The sequence below is a fragment of the Neomonachus schauinslandi genome, chromosome 9, assembly GCF_002201575.2.
Source record: "Neomonachus schauinslandi chromosome 9, ASM220157v2, whole genome shotgun sequence".
In the NCBI taxonomy this organism is placed as follows: Eukaryota; Metazoa; Chordata; class Mammalia; order Carnivora; family Phocidae; genus Neomonachus; species Neomonachus schauinslandi.
This window is the reverse complement of record NC_058411.1, coordinates 143,762,861-143,780,978: the sequence shown is the minus strand read 5'-3', so window position 1 is coordinate 143,780,978 and position 18,118 is coordinate 143,762,861. Positions and strand designations below refer to the sequence as shown.

Genomic DNA, 18,118 nt, shown 5'->3' with positions numbered 1-18,118 from the left:
AGAAAGTTTAGCATGAAGGGTATTTCCTCCTTTGAAATATGAAAGGACTGGGGCTCAGAGAAGTGAAGTCACTTCCCAAGGTCACAGAGAATGTCAGTAGTGACACCGGCCAGACCGCCTGACTCAGAAGCCCTGCACTAACCACCACTCCACACCCCCTCCCTGGGGCAAAGACCCGTAATTCAGAGTCTTCTCTTTTCCTGTGTGTCCTACTTCCCAATTACAGTTTCCTCAACAAACAGGTTCCATGGCGTTTTTTTCTTTTCTTTTTAAAAAATATTTTATCAGACTTCTATAAAAATTGTTTTCGCCTGCAGTGAATTTGCTCATTTCTTCATTTTGTTGGCTATCGTTTCTTAATCATACGTCAAATCTTGGTTTATATGCTCATTTTGCTTTTTTTTTAAAGCTCAAATTTACAGAAAAGTTGCAAGTACCATACAAAGCGCTCTTTATCGCTGCATCATTTGGATTATGTTTACAACACACGGCACCCAATCATCTCTGAATACTTCCTTGTGCGTTACCTACAAGATAGTCTCCGATACAGCCAAAATACAGCCTTCAAAGCAAGAAATTAACTTCGATGTATTACTACCATCCATCCCTCAGACCCCATTCAAGTTTGGCCAGTTGTCCTGACGATGTCCCAGACAGCAAAAGGACCCATTTTAGAACCACGTCTTGCATTTAGTTGGGATGTCTCTTCAGTCTTTTCTTGACTTTCATAACCTTGACATTTTTGAAGACAACAGACCAGTTATTTTGTGGAATGTCCCTTAATTTCAGTTTCTCTGATGTAGCATCACGGCTAGATTCGAGTCATACATCTTTGGCAGGAATATCACAGAAGGATTCTGCATTCCTCCTGCCGCGTCCCACCGGGTGCTACACCATTTGGATTTGCCCCCTTACCAATGGTGTTAATGTTGATCCCGTGGTTCAGGCGGTCTACTAGCTTCCTACTGATCCTGTAACAAATAACTAAAAACGGAGTGGCTTGGAACATCAGTTTTTTTTCTCTTACAGGTCTAGGGATCAGAAGTCTAACATCAGTCTGACAGGGATGAAATCAAGGTATCGGCAGGGCTGGTTCCTTCTGAAGGCTCCGAAAGAGAATCCATTCCCTGCCTCTTCCAGCTCCTGCTTCCCTCTTCATATCACATTGCCCCACCCGGACCCCTGCCTCCCTTTTGTAAGGGTCCCTGTGACTCCATCATGCCCACCAGGAGAATCTACCCATCCCAACCAACATCCTTCATTAATCACTGCTGCAAAGTCCCTTTCACTATATAGGGTAACATTCAGAGGTTCTGAGATTAGGACGTGGACGTCTTTGGGAGTCATTCTTCAGCCTACCACGGGTGGTATCTGCCAGGCTTCTCCCCTGGAGAGTTAACTCTTTTCCCCCCTATAATTAATAACTATTTTATGAGGAGCTACTTTGAAACTATGTAGGTATCCCACTTCTTATCAAACTTTCAATCATTTATTTACTTTGATATATGCTTAGTTTCTTATTTTATTCAATGAGTATTCATCAGCATTATTTCTTATTTTAATGCTCAAATTGTCCCAGACTTGGTTGGTGGAGCCCCTCCAGGATGGCTCACGTGCCCCTCTAACATGTCCCCATCATTCTCCCAGCCCTTCTCTTACTTTCTGGCACAGTTGTAGGCTTTTTCCAATGGACGTTATATTCTCTCCCTCTCTGTCTTCCTACCCTCGCACCTTTGCTCACCTAACTTACAGTTTGGCAGCTGCTTCTAGGTGGGCATTTTTAAGCTCCCATCCTATGGTATATCAGGGAAAACGTGCACCCCACAAAGCTAGGACTTCAGACAACAGATCAGCAGCTGGCTTCCCCTCCCAGCTTCCTTCCTTTGAGGTACATGCAAACCCCCAGCTTCTAGTCCAGTCTTTTAGTCCCCCTTAATCCCAAAGGACCTGCCACTGCCTTTGGCTTCCAGAGCCCAGCAGGCTCCAGGCTTCAGCCACCCCCTACCACTCTGCATTTCTTTTCTGATTTTGATTGATGGCGATCTTGTTTTTCAGCCTGGCTGTGACTTTTTAATTTACTGTATATATTTCACCTATTTATTGTTGCAGTTTGGAGAAGAGAGGACGCACTTGAACCTAGATTCTCCAAACCATCCCAAAGGGAAAGTCAACTACATTTCAAGAGCGTTCTTTTTAAAAGATCATATGTGGTCGTCTCCGATTGTAGCAAGAGGACGACGGGGGAAGCGATATGAAAGTAAGACTGCGAATCCTGGGGGAAGAAGGTGGCACTCTCCCAGATCCTGCCCTCCCGCTTGGTTCGTCCAGTTGTTCCGTTTGCCTGCTGGGACCCAGACAGGGGAGGAGGTGTGGGGCCGCGCGCTACGGAAATCACCGGAGGCCCTTTTAGGTCCCGGACTGAGGCTCTGGCCAAGTCCCGAAGTAGGGCTCCCCCGGTGCTGATGCCTGTCCCGTGAAGCCCCCGGCCCCGACGGGAATAGTACTGATCCCAACAGCCGGTGAGGACCACCGGGCTGGAGGAGGGGCTGCGTGCTCCCTTGAGTCACCTGAGCTGCCTCGGGTCAGCCCAGGTAGAAGGCCAAGGGGAGAAGGGGGGACGAGGGACGCAGGCGGCTCACTCCGGGCCCCATCCAGTCCCTTCAACTCTGCTCGATTCCCCAGTTCCCCAAGCTAGGCCAGGGGACCCTGAGCTAGTCACCCTCCCCAATGCACTCACTTTTCCTAAGCGCCCCCCTTGTCTGCAGAGAGCCGAGCCCCACTCCAGCTGGCTCGCTCCCTACTCCCTGCGACGCCCCTTTCCTTCGGCAAACCCCCGGGTACGGACCCTCCCTGGGGCACAACCACGTGCCCGAACAGTGCGGGGACCCTGCGCCGGCGTCCCCGGGTCTCCCCACGGACGCGCGGGACGGGCGCAGCCGGAGCAGGTGGGAGTCAGGCGCGGGCGAGAAACCGCGGCCGCAGGTGCCGGAGCCCCAGCCGGCCCCGCCCTTCCCCGAGTGGGCGGGGCCCCGCCGGGCCCTCTGCCGGGTCCTAGTGCCCGCCGGCGGAGCCGCCAGACTCCGAGGCCGGCCCCCGCGCTCCCTGCCTGCTCGCGGCTCGCCGGCGCCGGGGTGCTCCGACAGCTGGGCTCGCCGCGGCTGCCTCTCCGGCGCCCGCCCGCCATGAGGAGTGCGCAGCCCCTGGTCCTTTTCTCCCTGGTTGCCCTTTGCCCGCGCGGTGAGTTCTTTTCGGGAAAGGGGGGTGGGGCGCCGGTCGCGCCGCCCGGCTGCACTGGCCACAGGTGGGGGAGCGGCCCGAGGTCGTCCCGGCCGGACGGGGGCGTGGGCGGGCTGAGCCCACTGGCCGAGGCCCCTGGGACGGGCCAGGGCGATGGGTCCCCGAGGTTTGGAGTGGGGACTGCCTCTCCTCCCTGGGCACCTGCCGGGCAGCCTCCGCGGCGAGAACCTCCGGGCTGAGCCGGGGCTGGCTCTGCACTGGCGCGAAGGGAGTCTGCGGGACACCAGCGTCAGGTGCCAGTAGGCTCCTCACCGGCCAGGTGTAGACGCAGGGAGCACCCCCGCGGCTCGGCCTGGGAGGGAGGGCTCCGCGCCGCTAGGGTAGAGATGGGGAAACTCAGCCCGGCCCGGGAAGGGCTTGCCCAAATCGCCAGACCCGGAATGGTTTGCAGTGTGGGGCGTGTCTCCTAAGAAACACACTTTTAAGACACCACTGTCTCTGGTCACCCACCCTTGGGGCTGGGCTGGCTTGGACAGACAGCGTGACGCGGCGTCAGGCTGGCGAAGTGGAGAGCCGCAGTCTCTGACACCTGAAAGGGAGACCCCATCCGCCCTTCCCAGGCAGAGTCCAGATGTGATGAGGACTGCCTTCTCTGGGCCTCAGTCACCCGCCCCCCCACCCTCCCCCCGAGTTCCAGGGACCCTTAGCTCCTACTGTCTGGCCCAGGCTTGTCCTCTGAGTCGTGCTTAGCCCAGGAGACCAGGCGGGACTACATCTTCCTTGGACAGGACACAGCACTGGGGGTGTTGGAGGCAGGACTGCGAGGACATACAAGTTCCTATAGGGAAGTGCAGCTCTCACCAAAGATGGTGTCCCCACTCTGCGTGTGTCCTGGCTCTGTCACCACTTGCGGGGTGACCCCATGCCATTCCTTTCCTCTCTCCAGGCCTCAGTTTCCCCATCTGTTCTATAGGAATGATATGCCCTGCCTACATCCTTGGGGACTCAGATATGAGTCAGCTGCCGTGTTTCTAAAGCGCGGTCCTGGGGCCACCTGCATCAGGATTACCCCATACAAATTCCTGGGCCCCACCCTAGCCTCAGAGATCTAAATCTCTGGAAATAGAGCCTGGGAACCTGGGTTTATACAAGCACCCAGGTGATTCTTACACATGACAGATAATATGTGGTGAGCTTTTCGTAAAAGGTAAAAATCTCGACCTTTAAAAAAAAAAAAAATCCAGAGCTGCCTTTTAATAAATACAAATCTCCTGTTCCTTTCCTCAGTGAAGGACACTCACCCCAAACTGAAAATCACTTTGCCTTCTGGATGCTGCCTTGCCAGGAGATTCTGTCGGTCTTTACCTTCCATGGTTTGTGTTCCAAAACAATAGCTATTATCTCTTGGTTTTCCCAATATTAGATTTTAAGATTATGCTTTGTCCAACTGTACACACAGTCAGCACAGTAGAGGGTTTGAGCTGCGGCTTCCCCCAGACGTTAACCCCTTCCTGCTCCCGAGCTGGTTTTCCAGAGAAGGCCTAGCAAGGCCAGGCCCTAGACACAGTCAGCGCTGGCCCAGGACTCCTCAGAGTCACTGCGTCATGACTGACCCCTAGTGGTGGCCTCCCTGTTGAACTGTGTTGACCCCAGGGCTGTAACGTGACCCCCAGAGGCGCCCAGGAGGCTCCCCCCATTCTGGGCCACCCTGTCATGGAGCGGGGACAGGCCCTTGTCTTTTGAACCCAGCAGGCCTCACAGGCAGGAAGCAACAAATATGTGTTGTTCTGGGTTCCCGCTGCCTTTGGTGGTGGTGGGAGACCATTCCGCCCACAGCAGCCCTGCTGGTCTTTCCCAGCCCCACCCCCTTACACGCACACACATACGAACGCAAACACAGGTGACAGCGGGAACACACACTCAGCTATGGTTACCATGATGGCCTCTGCAGAGCAGTCTCCTTTTGGGGACGTTAGCAAGGGCAGGGCAGAAGGCACTGGGGCCCGGGAGGGCCCCTCTCTGAAGGAGGCTCTGAGACCTGGCTCTGCTCTGACCTGCTGGGGCTCCTCAAGTAAGTTCCTTCCCTCTTGGGTCTTAGTTTCCCCGGATGAGAAACAGGGAACGCACAAAATGGCCTGAGGTTTTCAGAACCCCCAACTCTGGAGCCCACAGCCTGTCCTCAGGATGGGGAGGGTCCCTCAGGCCAGGTGAAGGCCCAGGAGTCAGGACAGCCCCAAAGGTGAGCAGCCCAAGCGCCCCAGCCTGCAGAGCAGTCTTGACCTCTCAGGAACCTGGTGGACCAACCTCTGGGGCTGCAGAGATGTGGGCTCCAGTCTCTCCCTGTCCTGTAGGACCAGGAGCTGCAGATTCTGACCCCAGACCGGCCTCAGAAATGCCAGAGAGGCTTGGGCAAGTGATACAGCCCACTTTCTGAAATGACGGGTCAGCCCAAATATACGCACTAGAGAGGCGCCGTGGGAGGGACCCAGCTTTAGCCTGGGGCTACAGGCTGGCTTCTAGGGTATTCAAACAGCTTGCCTCTGGGAGGGGTCCAGGGTGTAAGAGGCAGAGCTCAGAATCTAGGCCACCATCCAGAGGACCCCCTCCGGACAGCCCCAGGCAGTCTGGGGGAGGGGCAGCGGGCAGCAGGTGCACCCGGGAGCATCATTCACAAGGCACTAAGTATTGCATCTGCTCCACACAGGCAGCGAGTCGGAAAGTGCACGGAGCAGGCTGGCGTGGCGCCAGCTCCCGTGGCCCTGTGTGCAGCCCAGCACCCACACAGGAGGCCACCTTGGACCCGCTTCACAGGCCGTTCAGGCTCTGGGCCCTCGGGCCCCACCCAGAGGGAGGGATTTGGCAAAAAGCCGGCACTGGCCCTTCAGGGAAGGATGCCACCTGAACCCCACGCCCAGTGACCCAGCCCCTCCCCGGCAGCCCCACCCCCACCTCCTCAGCCCCCGTTCCCTGATCTTCTCCTACCTGCTTTCCTGCCCACCACCACCTGCTCTGCCCATCTCCCCTCCCTGCTGCTGGGCTCTCCTGCTCAAGTGTCCTTGACCTTCCCCAGAGTCTCTTCCCACGGCACCACCCCCACCTCTGCCCTCAGCTGACACATCCTCCCAGAAGACACCAGGGTAAACAAGACCAGGTCACTGAACCTCATCTTCACTCCCAGACGTGTGAAGGATCTGGGACCAAGACCCACACCCCACTGGGCAAGAGATCCAGGCCTGTGGGAAGCTCAGGGGGCCCAGGGGCAGGCCAGGCTTCTTGTGGGAGCTGCACTGGTTACGGCCCTGAGCCCACCCCTCTCCTTTAAGCTCCGGACCAGGAGCCACCTGTCAGCTGGACCACAACACTTTGCAGTCTGAGGGTCTTAACTCGGGAAATTACCCGTGGTCAGTCTGTTCTCTCCCCGAGAACGTACCACCCTCCTCCCCGCTCTGCACACAAAACCCATGGTAGGATCCCTCCTCCACTACACAGGAAACCAAGGCAGGAGTCACTTCTGGTGTTTGCTTGCTGTCATCCCCAGCACATGGCACGGTGTCTGGCACAAGGCAGACAGACGTTTGATGGTTGGCCTGGGGGCAACTCTGGCAGAGAGAGTGCGCCCAAGGGCTCAGAAGTACGACCGTGAAGACAGGGTGGGGAGAGGAAAGCAGGAGGGATGGCGGAGCACCGAGCGTCTGGGTGGGCCCGTGAGAAAAGATCAGGTTGAGGAGGGCAGGCTGGTACCAGGGCCAAAGGGCTCAGTCTGGGAGGCCTGAGAGGCTCGGGCGGGGAAGGCCCTGGTGAGGCCACAGCCACTGACTGTCGTGCCGCGTGGTGCGTGGCCGCAGGGGCAGAGTCGGGCAGGGACACCCACAACGGGCTACGGGAAGAGCCCGGGCCGTGCTCCACGACCGGGGCTGGGGGCGGGGAGCAGGAGGATGGACGGATAGACTTGGGGTGCAGAGAGACTTGCGGGCAGCACCCCGTTTCTGGACGCAGCGTCCGGGTGTGGGCTGCCCTTCATCCTAGTGGGAAGGGGAGGAAGGAGCACCAGCCCCACTCTCCCCTTAGCGGCCAGCAGGGAGGGCCCAGCAGGTCTGACCGTGTGTCTCCCCAGGGGACTGCCGTGTGGCCAATGCAGAGGAGAGACTTGTAGATGACCTTCTGAACAGAACCCGCTACAACAACCTGATCCGCCCGGCCACCAGCTCGGCCCAGCTCATCTCCATCCAGCTGCAGCTGTCCCTGGCCCAGCTCATCAGCGTGGTAGGTGCTGACTGCCCCTGTCCAGGCTGGGGGGCCAGAGTGCGGGGCTGGGGGCACCTCTGGCTTGGCCCAGACCTCTAGGCCAGGTCAGATCGCTCGTCTGCTCCTTTTCTATATGCATATGTTCAGGAGTCCACCTAAACTGGAGGCCTGACCGCCTCTGCGCTGTGAATCCTTGGTCCCGGAACTGCAGGCTGGCCTTGCGCTCCCGTCCTTGCTGGGCGAGCCCTGCCCGCTGCATGCACACCAGTCCCACCATTCAGGGCCACTGCTAATCCCAGATCTCAACATCGATGAAAATGCTTTAACTTCAAGCCACAGAACATCCAAGTCCCAGTGGCCAAAACACTGAGAACACCCCGGCGAGAGCAGGCCAGTGTGTCAGTGCTGGTCAGTCAGTCGGGGACCCGGCGGTGTCGGAGCTCTGGGTCGCTGTCCGTGCCGGTCAGTCGGGGACCCAGCGGTGTCGGAGCTCTGGGTCGCTGTCCGTGCCGGTCAGTCAGGGACCCGGCAGTGTCGGAGCTCTGGGTCGCTGTCCATGATGGCAGGATTCTGATCATCAGATGGCGGCCACAGGTCCAAACATAAAATGTCACGTGACAATGTCTGTGGCAGGAGCTCTCAGATCCTCTCTGTCCCAGAGACCTGCCCTGTGGACGAGCCTTGGATCCCTGAGCCTCAGCCACAGCTGGCCAGGAGGCCTGGAAGATCATGAGTGTCCGATACCTAACAAAGTCATGGTTCTGTTAACAAAGATGTGAAGGGGCAATGACCGTGGGGTGGGCGGCCAACAGGCCTTTCCCGAACAGGTGGGCGTCCACCATGGCCATAAACTTCTCCTTGTCCTGGCAGCTCTACCCTATCATCGCCCTCCCTTAGCCTGCCCAACAGAGGCCCTCATGTCCCCCCTCGTCGGGGGACAGAGGAACGAGGCTGTGGGACCTGATGGGTACCGAGGCCCCGGTGTGGGGACAGGACCAGAGGCAGCCGCTGCCTGGGGGGGTGAGAGTCTGGACAGGTGAGGGCAGCCACCGTGGGCACGAGAAGGAGGAACAGCTTGCAGACTCCACAAGTAGGGCTGTCAGCTCCTGGTGTGTGGATGTGGGGCAGGGGTAGAGGTGCTGAGGTGCCGGGGAGCTCCCCCTCGCCCCTCTTGTCTCTGAGCTGAGAGTGTCTGCAGGAACCACGGCCTATGGTTAACCTTCCCCGTGTGGCCTTCCCACAGCCCCATCCACGGGGTTGGAACCTGCCCGGGAAGGAGCTGTGAGGGGAGCACTCTAGGGTACCACGTCTGGTCGTGGGGAAGGAGGTAACGGGGGGAGCTGAACCTCCTGAGGACAGGTGGCCCCCACAAACCCACCCCCTCCAAGCAACGCCCCCAGAAGGCTGGGAGGAGGGTCCCCTGGGAGGAAGCACAGCCAGACAATGGGGGAGGGGACGGACAGCCTGAGCTTTCTGTCCCTCTCCCCGCTGCAGGCCGCCTGGGAAGAACAAGGAGCCAGGCCAGGCTAGTGTTGGGAGTTTACGGTGCAGCCAAAGGCGTTTTGCTTAACGGGGTGAGCCCAGCTGCCACTGCACGGCTGCTGCCCTGCTCAGGGGAAACAGGCAGGCGGCTGTGGTCGCACTTCCAGGCTAAGGCTGCCCCTGCCATATCTACCCTGTGGGCCGTGGGAGGTCACAGAAGTTACCAGGAGGAGGAGGGCTCCCACCCTATGCCGTGAGCGTGCTCCTGTGAGCGGTGATCACCCCGAACGCTGTACGGAGAATAGGTATTCAGTCCGAGGGTTTATTTCTTCTGTATTCCAGGATCTGGTTTTCCAGGAGGGAGGGTTATGGGCATGACCAGTTTAAAGATGAAGTTTCCAGGGAGGAAGCAAGGAGTGTGTGCAGGCCCTCCCAAGAAGCTCCCTGGGGTGGCCAGGCCTTGAGCCATCCTCCTCGGGTGTGTTCTGCAGCCGCTGGGGAGCGACGGACAGGACTGAGACACAAGAGAATTCCTGAGTGATAGAGCCTGAATGGAGGTGGGCCATGTGGGTAATATATTTGCTCAAATTGATCAAACTGTTTGCTTAAAACCTATGCACTTCACTGTATGTAAGTTTTACCACAACTTAAAAAAAAATGTTTTTAAAGACAGATGAAGGCGTTCAGTGTTGCAGACTAGCTTTTCCACAAGAACAACTAGAAAAGCTGTATAAAAATGCCTCCCACTCCATTAATCTGTGTGACAGTCTTGGAGAGCTCAGCCAGGACTTGAGGGACCAGATTCCGGGAGGTGACCCTCGGTCTATGGTGTTTTTCCCTGCCCATGATGACAGGTACATGGTAAAAGGCCAAGGGGCTAAGGAGAGGAGGGCAGCATGGTGGCTGTGAGGCTGGAGCCCAGCTGAGTGTCTGGTGCTCTCGCAGGGCTGGGGGCACATGCCACCATTCGGGCCCCACAAGATGGGGAGACCCTGAAAAGACCACCCGTCAGAGTAAAAATGAATAAAAAATAGGCCAGCTCTCAAAACAACTAAACCTGCTGTGAACAAGCTCAGACACAGACTAGATGAAGGGGATCTGCCCCTCATCTATCTGCCATTATGCCAAAGTCAGTTCTCCTTGGAGGCCTATGAAAGCAGATAAAAATGCACTAGGCACACAGTAAGACAAGACAAAATGAAAAAAGACAGAGAAAAAAAGACAAAGGAAACAGACACACAGATGATTCGGATATTGGAATGATCAGACAAAAACTTTACACCAACTGCCGTTAACGTGGCAAATTTTATGTTATGTGCATTTTACCACTACGAAAAATAAATAAATTATAAAGAAACTTCGGGAGCTGGGGGGGGAGGACGGAGGAGGGACACCGGGGGACGTGGGGAAAGAGTGGGGGTTTTCAGCTTGAGAGGAACCTTTTAAAAGGATCCCCTGGCTGCTGAGACAGTGGGACGAAGAGGTGCAGGGTGAGGAGGAGGACCAGCAGGGAGGAGGCCTGGGGGACGAGGAGGCGTGGGGTGAGGAGGAGGCCCGGGGGAGGAGGACCAGCGGGGAGGAGGCCTGGGTGAGGAGGAGGACCAGTAGGGAGGTGACTGCAGTTGTCCAGCTGGTGGATACTGCTGGCAGCCATGACAGAAGCAGACAAGTCTGAGATGCACGCAGAGGGTTCCATCTACAGGACACCCTGGGGGGCCAGAGAATGGGGTGCAGAGACTGCCCCCAGGTTTCTGGCCTATGGAGCTGCATGGCCGGGGGAAGCAGTATCAGCAGAGGACCCGATCTGGGTGACGATCACAAGCTTTGTCCCAGACAAGTGGGTGTGAAATACCTCTGAGCCATTCCAGAGATGGTGGGTCAGCGGCTGGGCATGTGGTCCTGGAGCCCCGAGCCTTCTGTGTGATAACGTGGGGTCTATGTGTGAAGGCTCCTCCCACCTGGTGAATGGATATCCCTGTTTCCCTCCCCAGAATGAGCGAGAACAGATCATGACCACCAATGTCTGGCTGAAACAGGTAAGTGTCCTGCAGTGTCCCCAGCCCAGGAGGCATTTCCTCCAGGGCCACCCCCTTGGTGGCTACGAGCGTCCAACTTACAGGGCCGTACCTGTCTGCTCAGGAGTGGACCGACTACCGCCTGGCCTGGAACAGCTCCCGCTATGAAGGCGTGAACATCCTGAGGATCCCTGCAAAGCGCATCTGGCTGCCAGACATCGTGCTTTACAACAAGTGAGTGGCAGGGTTGGCCGAGGAGGTGAGAGCCAGGCCAGGGCAGCAGGCCTGGACTCTGGGGGTCCTCGGGTCCTGAGGCCAGCCCTGGGCCTCATCTGTGCTTCACTCAGACCTCCAGGCGGTCAGGCTGGAAAAGGAAATGGGCAGATCCAGCACCCTCCATGGCAGGTGGGGCACTGGAGGCCCGGAGAAGGGGGAGAGACTCACTCGCTCATTTGGGCACAGTTGGGCCCAGGGCCAGCATCTGGACCCCGAATCCAGTGCTCTTTCTGGTCTCCATCCTATCTTGTTGGCCCTCAGATGCTCTGTCAGTGCTGGGTGTTGGTAGCATCAATATCTTGGGTGGGTGGAGGGAGCGAGAGGGTATCGTGGGGTCACAGTGTTCCCAGCAGAAGCATGAACCAAGTTTAGGTCCTCGCTGGACTGCTTCCTAGTTTTCTGACCTTTAAGAAGTCATTGAACTTCTCTGAGCCTCGGTTTCCCCGTCTGTAAAATGGGGATCCTAGTAAAACCCACCTCCGATAACTGTGAGGCACATGGGAGCTCATCCACATGAAGGGCACTCTGTGCCATGCAGAGGCCATGGAAAGTTGGCCTTTTCGGGGAGGGCGCCAGGGGCTGGAAGGATGGCCACTGAGAAACGGTCCCGAGGGCTCGCTGGCAAGTTCCCCATGTTCTCCTCTCCGTGCCCCTAGCGCCGATGGAACCTACGAGGTGTCTCTCTACACCAACGTGGTGGTCCGCTCCAATGGCAGCATCTTCTGGCTGCCACCCGCCATCTACAAGAGCGCCTGCAAGATCGAGGTGAAGCACTTCCCGTTTGACCAGCAGAACTGCACCCTCAAGTTCCGCTCCTGGACCTACGACCACACAGAGATCGACATGGTGCTCAAGACCCCCATGGCCAGCATGGACGACTTCACCCCCAGCGGCGAGTGGGACATCGTGGCGCTGCCGGGCCGGCGGACCGTGAACCCGCAGGACCCCAGCTACGTGGATGTGACCTACGACTTCATCATCCGCCGCAAGCCCCTCTTCTACACCATCAACCTCATCATCCCCTGCGTGCTCATCACCTCGCTGGCCATCCTCGTCTTCTACCTGCCGTCCGACTGCGGCGAGAAGATGACTCTGTGCATCTCCGTGCTACTGGCTCTCACCGTGTTCCTGCTGCTCATCTCCAAGATCGTGCCGCCCACCTCCCTGGACGTGCCGCTCATCGGCAAGTACCTCATGTTCACCATGGTGCTCGTCACCTTCTCCATCGTCACCAGCGTGTGCGTGCTCAACGTGCACCACCGCTCGCCCAGCACGCACACCATGGCGCCCTGGGTCCGGCGCTGCTTCCTACACAAGCTGCCCACCTTCCTCTTCATGAAGCGCCCGGACAGCAGCCCCTCGAGAACCCCCCAGCCCAGCCAGCCTCGCCTGACCCGGTCCGAGGCCGCCTCCGCCTCGGCTGCAGGCCCAGCCAGCGCCCTCAACCTCTATGGGAGCTCCATGTACTTTGTGAATCCCGCCTCTGCAGCCCCCAAGTCCCCGGCTGGCTCCGGGTCTGGCTCCGACGTGGCGGGCACGGCCCGGGGTTTCCGGCTGAGGTCTTCCGGGAGGTTCCAGCAGGATGTGCAGGACGCATTAGAGGGCATCAGCTTCATTGCCCAGCACATGAGGAGTGACGACCAAGACCAGAGTGTAAGTCCCCAGCCCTGTCCCCCGCCCCACTGCCCACAGCTCACTCACGGGACAGAGCGCCCAGACCCTTGGCTGGAGTGTGGAACCCAGACCTGAACTGTTTTATTGTAGCTCCAGGCATCAGGGAAGAGGAAGGAAGTGCCAAGAACCCGTTTTTTGTTTGTTTTGGGGTCCCCAAAAGCAGCCCTGAGTTGAGGGCCCAGGCAAAGGTAGTTCACCTGCGGAGTGAGCTCAGGAAGCTCAGGGAGGGCCCCGGGGAGACCGGGAAGGAGGAGCAGGCTGCCCATGACTGCCATGGGCTCTGGGGGCTCTGAGGACACAGGGGAGCACACACCCCTCGGCTCTCACCCCCGAGGCGGAGGGTGGCCCTGGGCAGTCCCTCCCCAGCTCATCCGGCCTCACACTGGGGCAGAGGAGGGGGGAGCCATGGGCACCCCGAGCCGGCGGCTGTCACTGGGCTGGAAGGGGACCTCAGTCTTGGGGATGAGGGTGGGCCGGGCACTGAGGGCACCTGCTCCCCTTGCCCCCCAGCTTGCCAACAAGCCACATAAACAGGACAGCTTTGGGGAGTACAGAAAAGCAGTTAGAACGTCACCGCTCCTATGGTGATAATGTGATGACAGATTTGCAAAGGGAGGTTACGTTTACTGTCACAGGACAAAGCCAGGGGCGCTAATGGAGAGGGTCTCCCAGGCCTCACAGGCCGGGCTGGTGGTAACTGAACGCAGAGCAGGACAGCCCAGCCTAGAGACTTTCCCGCACGTGTCCGCAGCGGGCAGGAGGGCTGCTGAGTCACGGTGCTGCAGATGCTCTCATTTCAACACCTTATAGAGCAGACCCCCCGCCCGGCGGCCTGCAGCTGCGGGCAGAAGGAGGGCACAGCCTCGTGCTCACCTTGCGCCAGCCGCCTTCTCAGGGGAAAGCACGGGTTTCTGTTAGTTGGAGGGACACGAGCAGGCTGCAGAGGCTCCAGCACCACCCCGTGAAAGAGGAAGAGCACGTAACCAACGGGATGTGGGATGGGAGCTCCTCGGAGCACGGCCGGAGCCAGCAGCGCCGCCGGTTAGAAACGCAGCCCGGCCTGGCCCGCACCGGACTCAGAGTCTGCATTTTCAGCAGACCCCACGTTACAGTCCAGCTCGAGAAGCACAGCTCTAGAAGACCATCAGATTTCACTTTTGGTTGTGCTTTCTTTTAAAACCATCCAGCAGCTCGGCATCAGCTAATCCCCTGGGTCCCGGATGCTGATACACAGTGCAGGGCCCTGCTGGCTACAGGGAACCTCGGGGTAACTGTTCACGGTCCGGCTCTGGGGCCACCAGGGCCGTGTTCTGAGTGAGCCCAGGCCTCTCTGGGAGGCCCCCTGAGCCTGCACCTGTAACCCCTCCCCCGGGGCTCCATGCACACATTCAGGCTGAGAAGCTGGTGTCTGTGCTCCTGGCTGAGCCGCCACCCGCCCTGAGCGCCCTCTTCTCAAGGTCCCCCCGCCCCGTGACACTCACATGCCTCCTGCCATTTCTAATTCAATCAAGCAAAAGCCTCTTGCGGGGAGCAACCAGGCGGGGTCTCCCATTATTACAATCACCGTTTCCCTGAGCTCCGAGCACACACGGGGTGCCCTTGCAGGACTGGACCTACATCAGTGCCAACCCCCCCCAGGAACTGTGGCAAGAGGCATGTACGCAAACCCCACTCCACGTCGGGGAGCACGAGGCTCAGAGACGCACGCTGCCTGGCCCGGGGCCACACAGCTGGTGCAGACCAGAGCCATGACACAAGCAGATCTCTACGCTGTCCTTACACTTCCCTGCCTGCCCTGAGTGCACGCTGGCCGCCTTCCTCCAGCCCGGTTTGCCCCCTTCCGAGCATGGCTACCCCTCAGCCGGCCCAGGCCGCGGCTCATCTTCAGCACCCCCCATTAACAGGTCGCTGTAAATAGCACACAAATATAAAAAGGGGAAAAGTCACACACGCCAAAAATACAGTCGTCTTAAATTAGGGCTATCAAAATGAAACCCCAGAGAGCCGAGCAGAGGCCACACAGGGCGCAGGCTGCACGGGGCCCGCCGGTCCTGGGGGGTGGGGGGGGGACGCCTGACATGGGATCGCCCTGGAGGGGCCCTGACAAACTGGGTCACTGATGTCACCTCGTCCGCTGCTGCCCAAATCTCCAAGTCCAGAGCCTCTGCTGAGTTCAGGTCAGGCCACTCTCCAGCGGGGAACACGGGCAGAGGGGTCAGACGGGCCTGGGGGTGGGGTGGGGGGGCGACAGACCTGGTGCCCACGGTGGCTCTAGGAAATGGGGGCCGGGGGAGGTGACGAAGCCGAGGGAGGCTGGTCTCCATCCACAGTGTTAGGGAACTGAGCGGATTCCACAGCCAGGTTTCCAGGCGTCCTGCCCCCGACACAGCGAGGTGGGCCCCAAATCTTCCTTTGGGCAGAGCTCAGGCAGGAGACTGGGGCTCAAAGTAAGAGAAGGGGACTCGCCATGATGTGGTTCTCCAGTCACACCACTCAGTGTTAGTGGTATTACTATTACTAACGCTTTCATCTGTAGCTTCCTGTCCTCCCTGGTGCCTGTGGGCGGGGGGGTGGCCACAGCAGCCTAGGGGCTCCCTGGCCCACAGCGAGGGCCCTGCGTGGGGGAAGGAGAGCAGGGAGGTCTGGGCGCCCATAACGGCCGCTCTGTCTGCCTGCAGGTCGTCGAGGACTGGAAGTACGTGGCCATGGTGGTTGACCGGCTGTTCCTGTGGGTGTTTGTGGTTGTGTGTGTGCTCGGCACCGTGGGGCTCTTCCTGCCTCCCCTCTTCCAGACCCACACGCCCTCCGAGGGGTCCTAGTCTGTCCTGCGTGCCCAAGGGCCCCGGGGCTGCAGGGTGAGAGGACCCGAGTCCCTTGGCCATCAACCCTGTCAAACAAACAGCCACAGCTGGGGGAGGGCAGGACGGAAGCAGGGGGCTGCCCTCGCTGAAGGGAAGCCCAGCAGCAGGGGCTTCGGACAGTGTGACTCCGGCCAGTCTCTCCCTGCACTGGGGAGAAGGACATGCCCGGCATCCTGCCCACATCCCGGCCCCACTGTCACCCCACTGCCCTCCGCTCCCCGGTCTTCTCTCAGACCTGCACACGCTTCAGGATCCTTTCCAGCTCGAAGCCTCTGCATTGGCTGCACCTTCATCCCCCCGTGCCTCCCACGCTCCCGCAGTGGCTGCAGCATCCAGTGCATCCTCTGTCCCCAAGTCATGTCCCCGTCAGCCCTTCCCCAGTCACCCCGCCTTCCTCCAGCCCTCCTCGGGACCGGAATTCTCACTTGGTAGTGTGTCTGTTGCCCCTAGCTCAGCCAGTCCAGTGTGAGCTCTGGGACGGCAGGAACCTGGTCCTTCGTGTTCGCTGCACAACCCCAGGGCCTAGGACAGTGCTCGGCACACAGCAGGTGCTTAATAAATGTTGAATGAATGAATGACTGACTCCTGTTCCTTCTTCAAGCTCAGATGCCCCCCCCCCCCCGCCGCCCCGAGCAGCCGTCCCTGGCTCCCCTTCTGACAGAAGGACCCTCTCCGCCGCGCTCCACAGCCTGGACACCTGCTTCAGACCCAGGCCAGGCTGAGCTGTCCCCTCACCGATGCTCTGATTGGTCCTCCCGCTGGTTTCGCCCAGCACAGGGCACGTGATAGGCTCTTAAAATACTTGGGCAATAGAGGACTTTTTTTAAATTCCGTTTTTTTAATTATACAATAAAATTGACTTTTTGTGTATTGTTCTCTGAATGTTCACACACGTGCAGATTCGTGTCAGCAGGACATGGGAGAGCCTGATCACCCAAACACCTCCCTCCCGGCCAGTCCCTGGCAACCCCTGCGGGCCTCCCCGTCACCAGGATCTGGTCTTCTCCAGATGCCATGCCCATGAACCACACAGTGTGCAACCTCCGGAGAGGGGGGCAACTCTTGTCCCTCAACATAATGCCCTTGAGCTCACCCATGCTGCTGCAGGCACCAATCCCGCCTCTCGCTGACCAGTAAGTAGTCTGTCCTGTGGACGCGGGCACACACTGAGGTAGCGACCAGTCAGCTGCGAACAGAGCTGCTATAAAACATTCAAGTCTGTGGGATTCTGTGTGAATGAGGGTTTTCACCCCCTCGATAAACGCCCAGGAGTGTGATCGCTGGGTTACGTGGGGAATGGCTGTTTAACTTCCAGGACACGGTCAGATGGGGCTCTGGGGCCCCCATACCACCCTGCATCCCCCCACGCAAGGTAGGAGAGAGACCGCTGCTCTGGGTCCCCATCTGCACTCGGTAGGGATGTATTTTAATCATCCCAGTGGGTGCGAAGTGCTGTATCCGCCAGCTCTTAATCTGCTTTTCCCTAACTGCTAACGATATTGAACATCTTTTCATGTGATTTTTTTTTTCTTTTTTTGCCTACGTACACCCTATTTGGTGAAGTGTCTGTTTAACTCTTTTGCTCATTCTTTAAATTGGGTTTTAGTTTTCTTACTGTTGAGATTTTAAAAACAACTTTACTAAGGAATAACATACATAGTATAAAATTCGTCCATTTTACGTGTACAATTCAACGAGTTTTAGTAAGTTTATCACCATAATCCGGTTTTAGAACACTTGCCTCACCCCCCCCCCAAGACCACTTATCTATTCTGACTTCTGAGTTTTGAGGGTTCTTTATAACCTCTGGATACAAGTCCTTGGTTGTGTATCTGATTTGCAACACTTTTCAAATGTAGGGCTTTTTGCCTAGAGAATGAGAATGCTCTAAATGGGGCCCTGAGAGATTGGCCCTAATTCTTATATTTCCTGGGTCCTGCAAAATCTCTCCTTTTGTTTGGGTTTAAGGTGATCCATTCTGTAAATACTAAAGACGATTCACTTGCCCACTTGCCGGTGCCCCCCGCCCCCCGGGTAGGTAGTCAGAGGGGCGGGGGCGGGGCCGTCGGCGCAGGTGCAGATGCGGGCTGACAGAGGAGGGTCGGCCGGGAGCCACCGGCCGGAGCGCGGGAGCCTCTCCGACGGCTCCATTTCGGAGCCTCATTTCTTTGAGTTTCTTTCTACTTGTTACCAGGGAGCATTTCAGATCTATCCTAAGTAGCGCGGGCTAGCAACCCCGCAGGTCCTCCTCCAGCATCAAGTACCCACTGGCGGCGGACCCGTTTCCACCGACTCCAGCCGCCCCCCCCCCCCCCCCCCCCCCCCCCC

The 18,118-nt window shown here is 58.1% G+C and overlaps 1 protein-coding gene across 1 annotated transcript; it reads left to right on the top strand.

Annotated features, from left to right (window-relative positions):
* The first annotated feature begins 3,097 nt into the window (after nt 1-3,097).
* On the top strand, nt 3,098-15,806 carry CHRNB4 (cholinergic receptor nicotinic beta 4 subunit). The gene is made up of 6 exons (XM_044918013.1): nt 3,098-3,237; nt 7,352-7,500; nt 10,956-11,000; nt 11,104-11,213; nt 11,912-12,908; nt 15,608-15,806. Exons 1-6 carry the CDS (start codon nt 3,183-3,185, stop codon nt 15,746-15,748), a joined length of 1,497 nt encoding a protein of 498 aa, XP_044773948.1. The 5' UTR covers nt 3,098-3,182; the 3' UTR covers nt 15,749-15,806.
* Nucleotides 15,807-18,118: the final 2,312 nt, after the last annotated feature.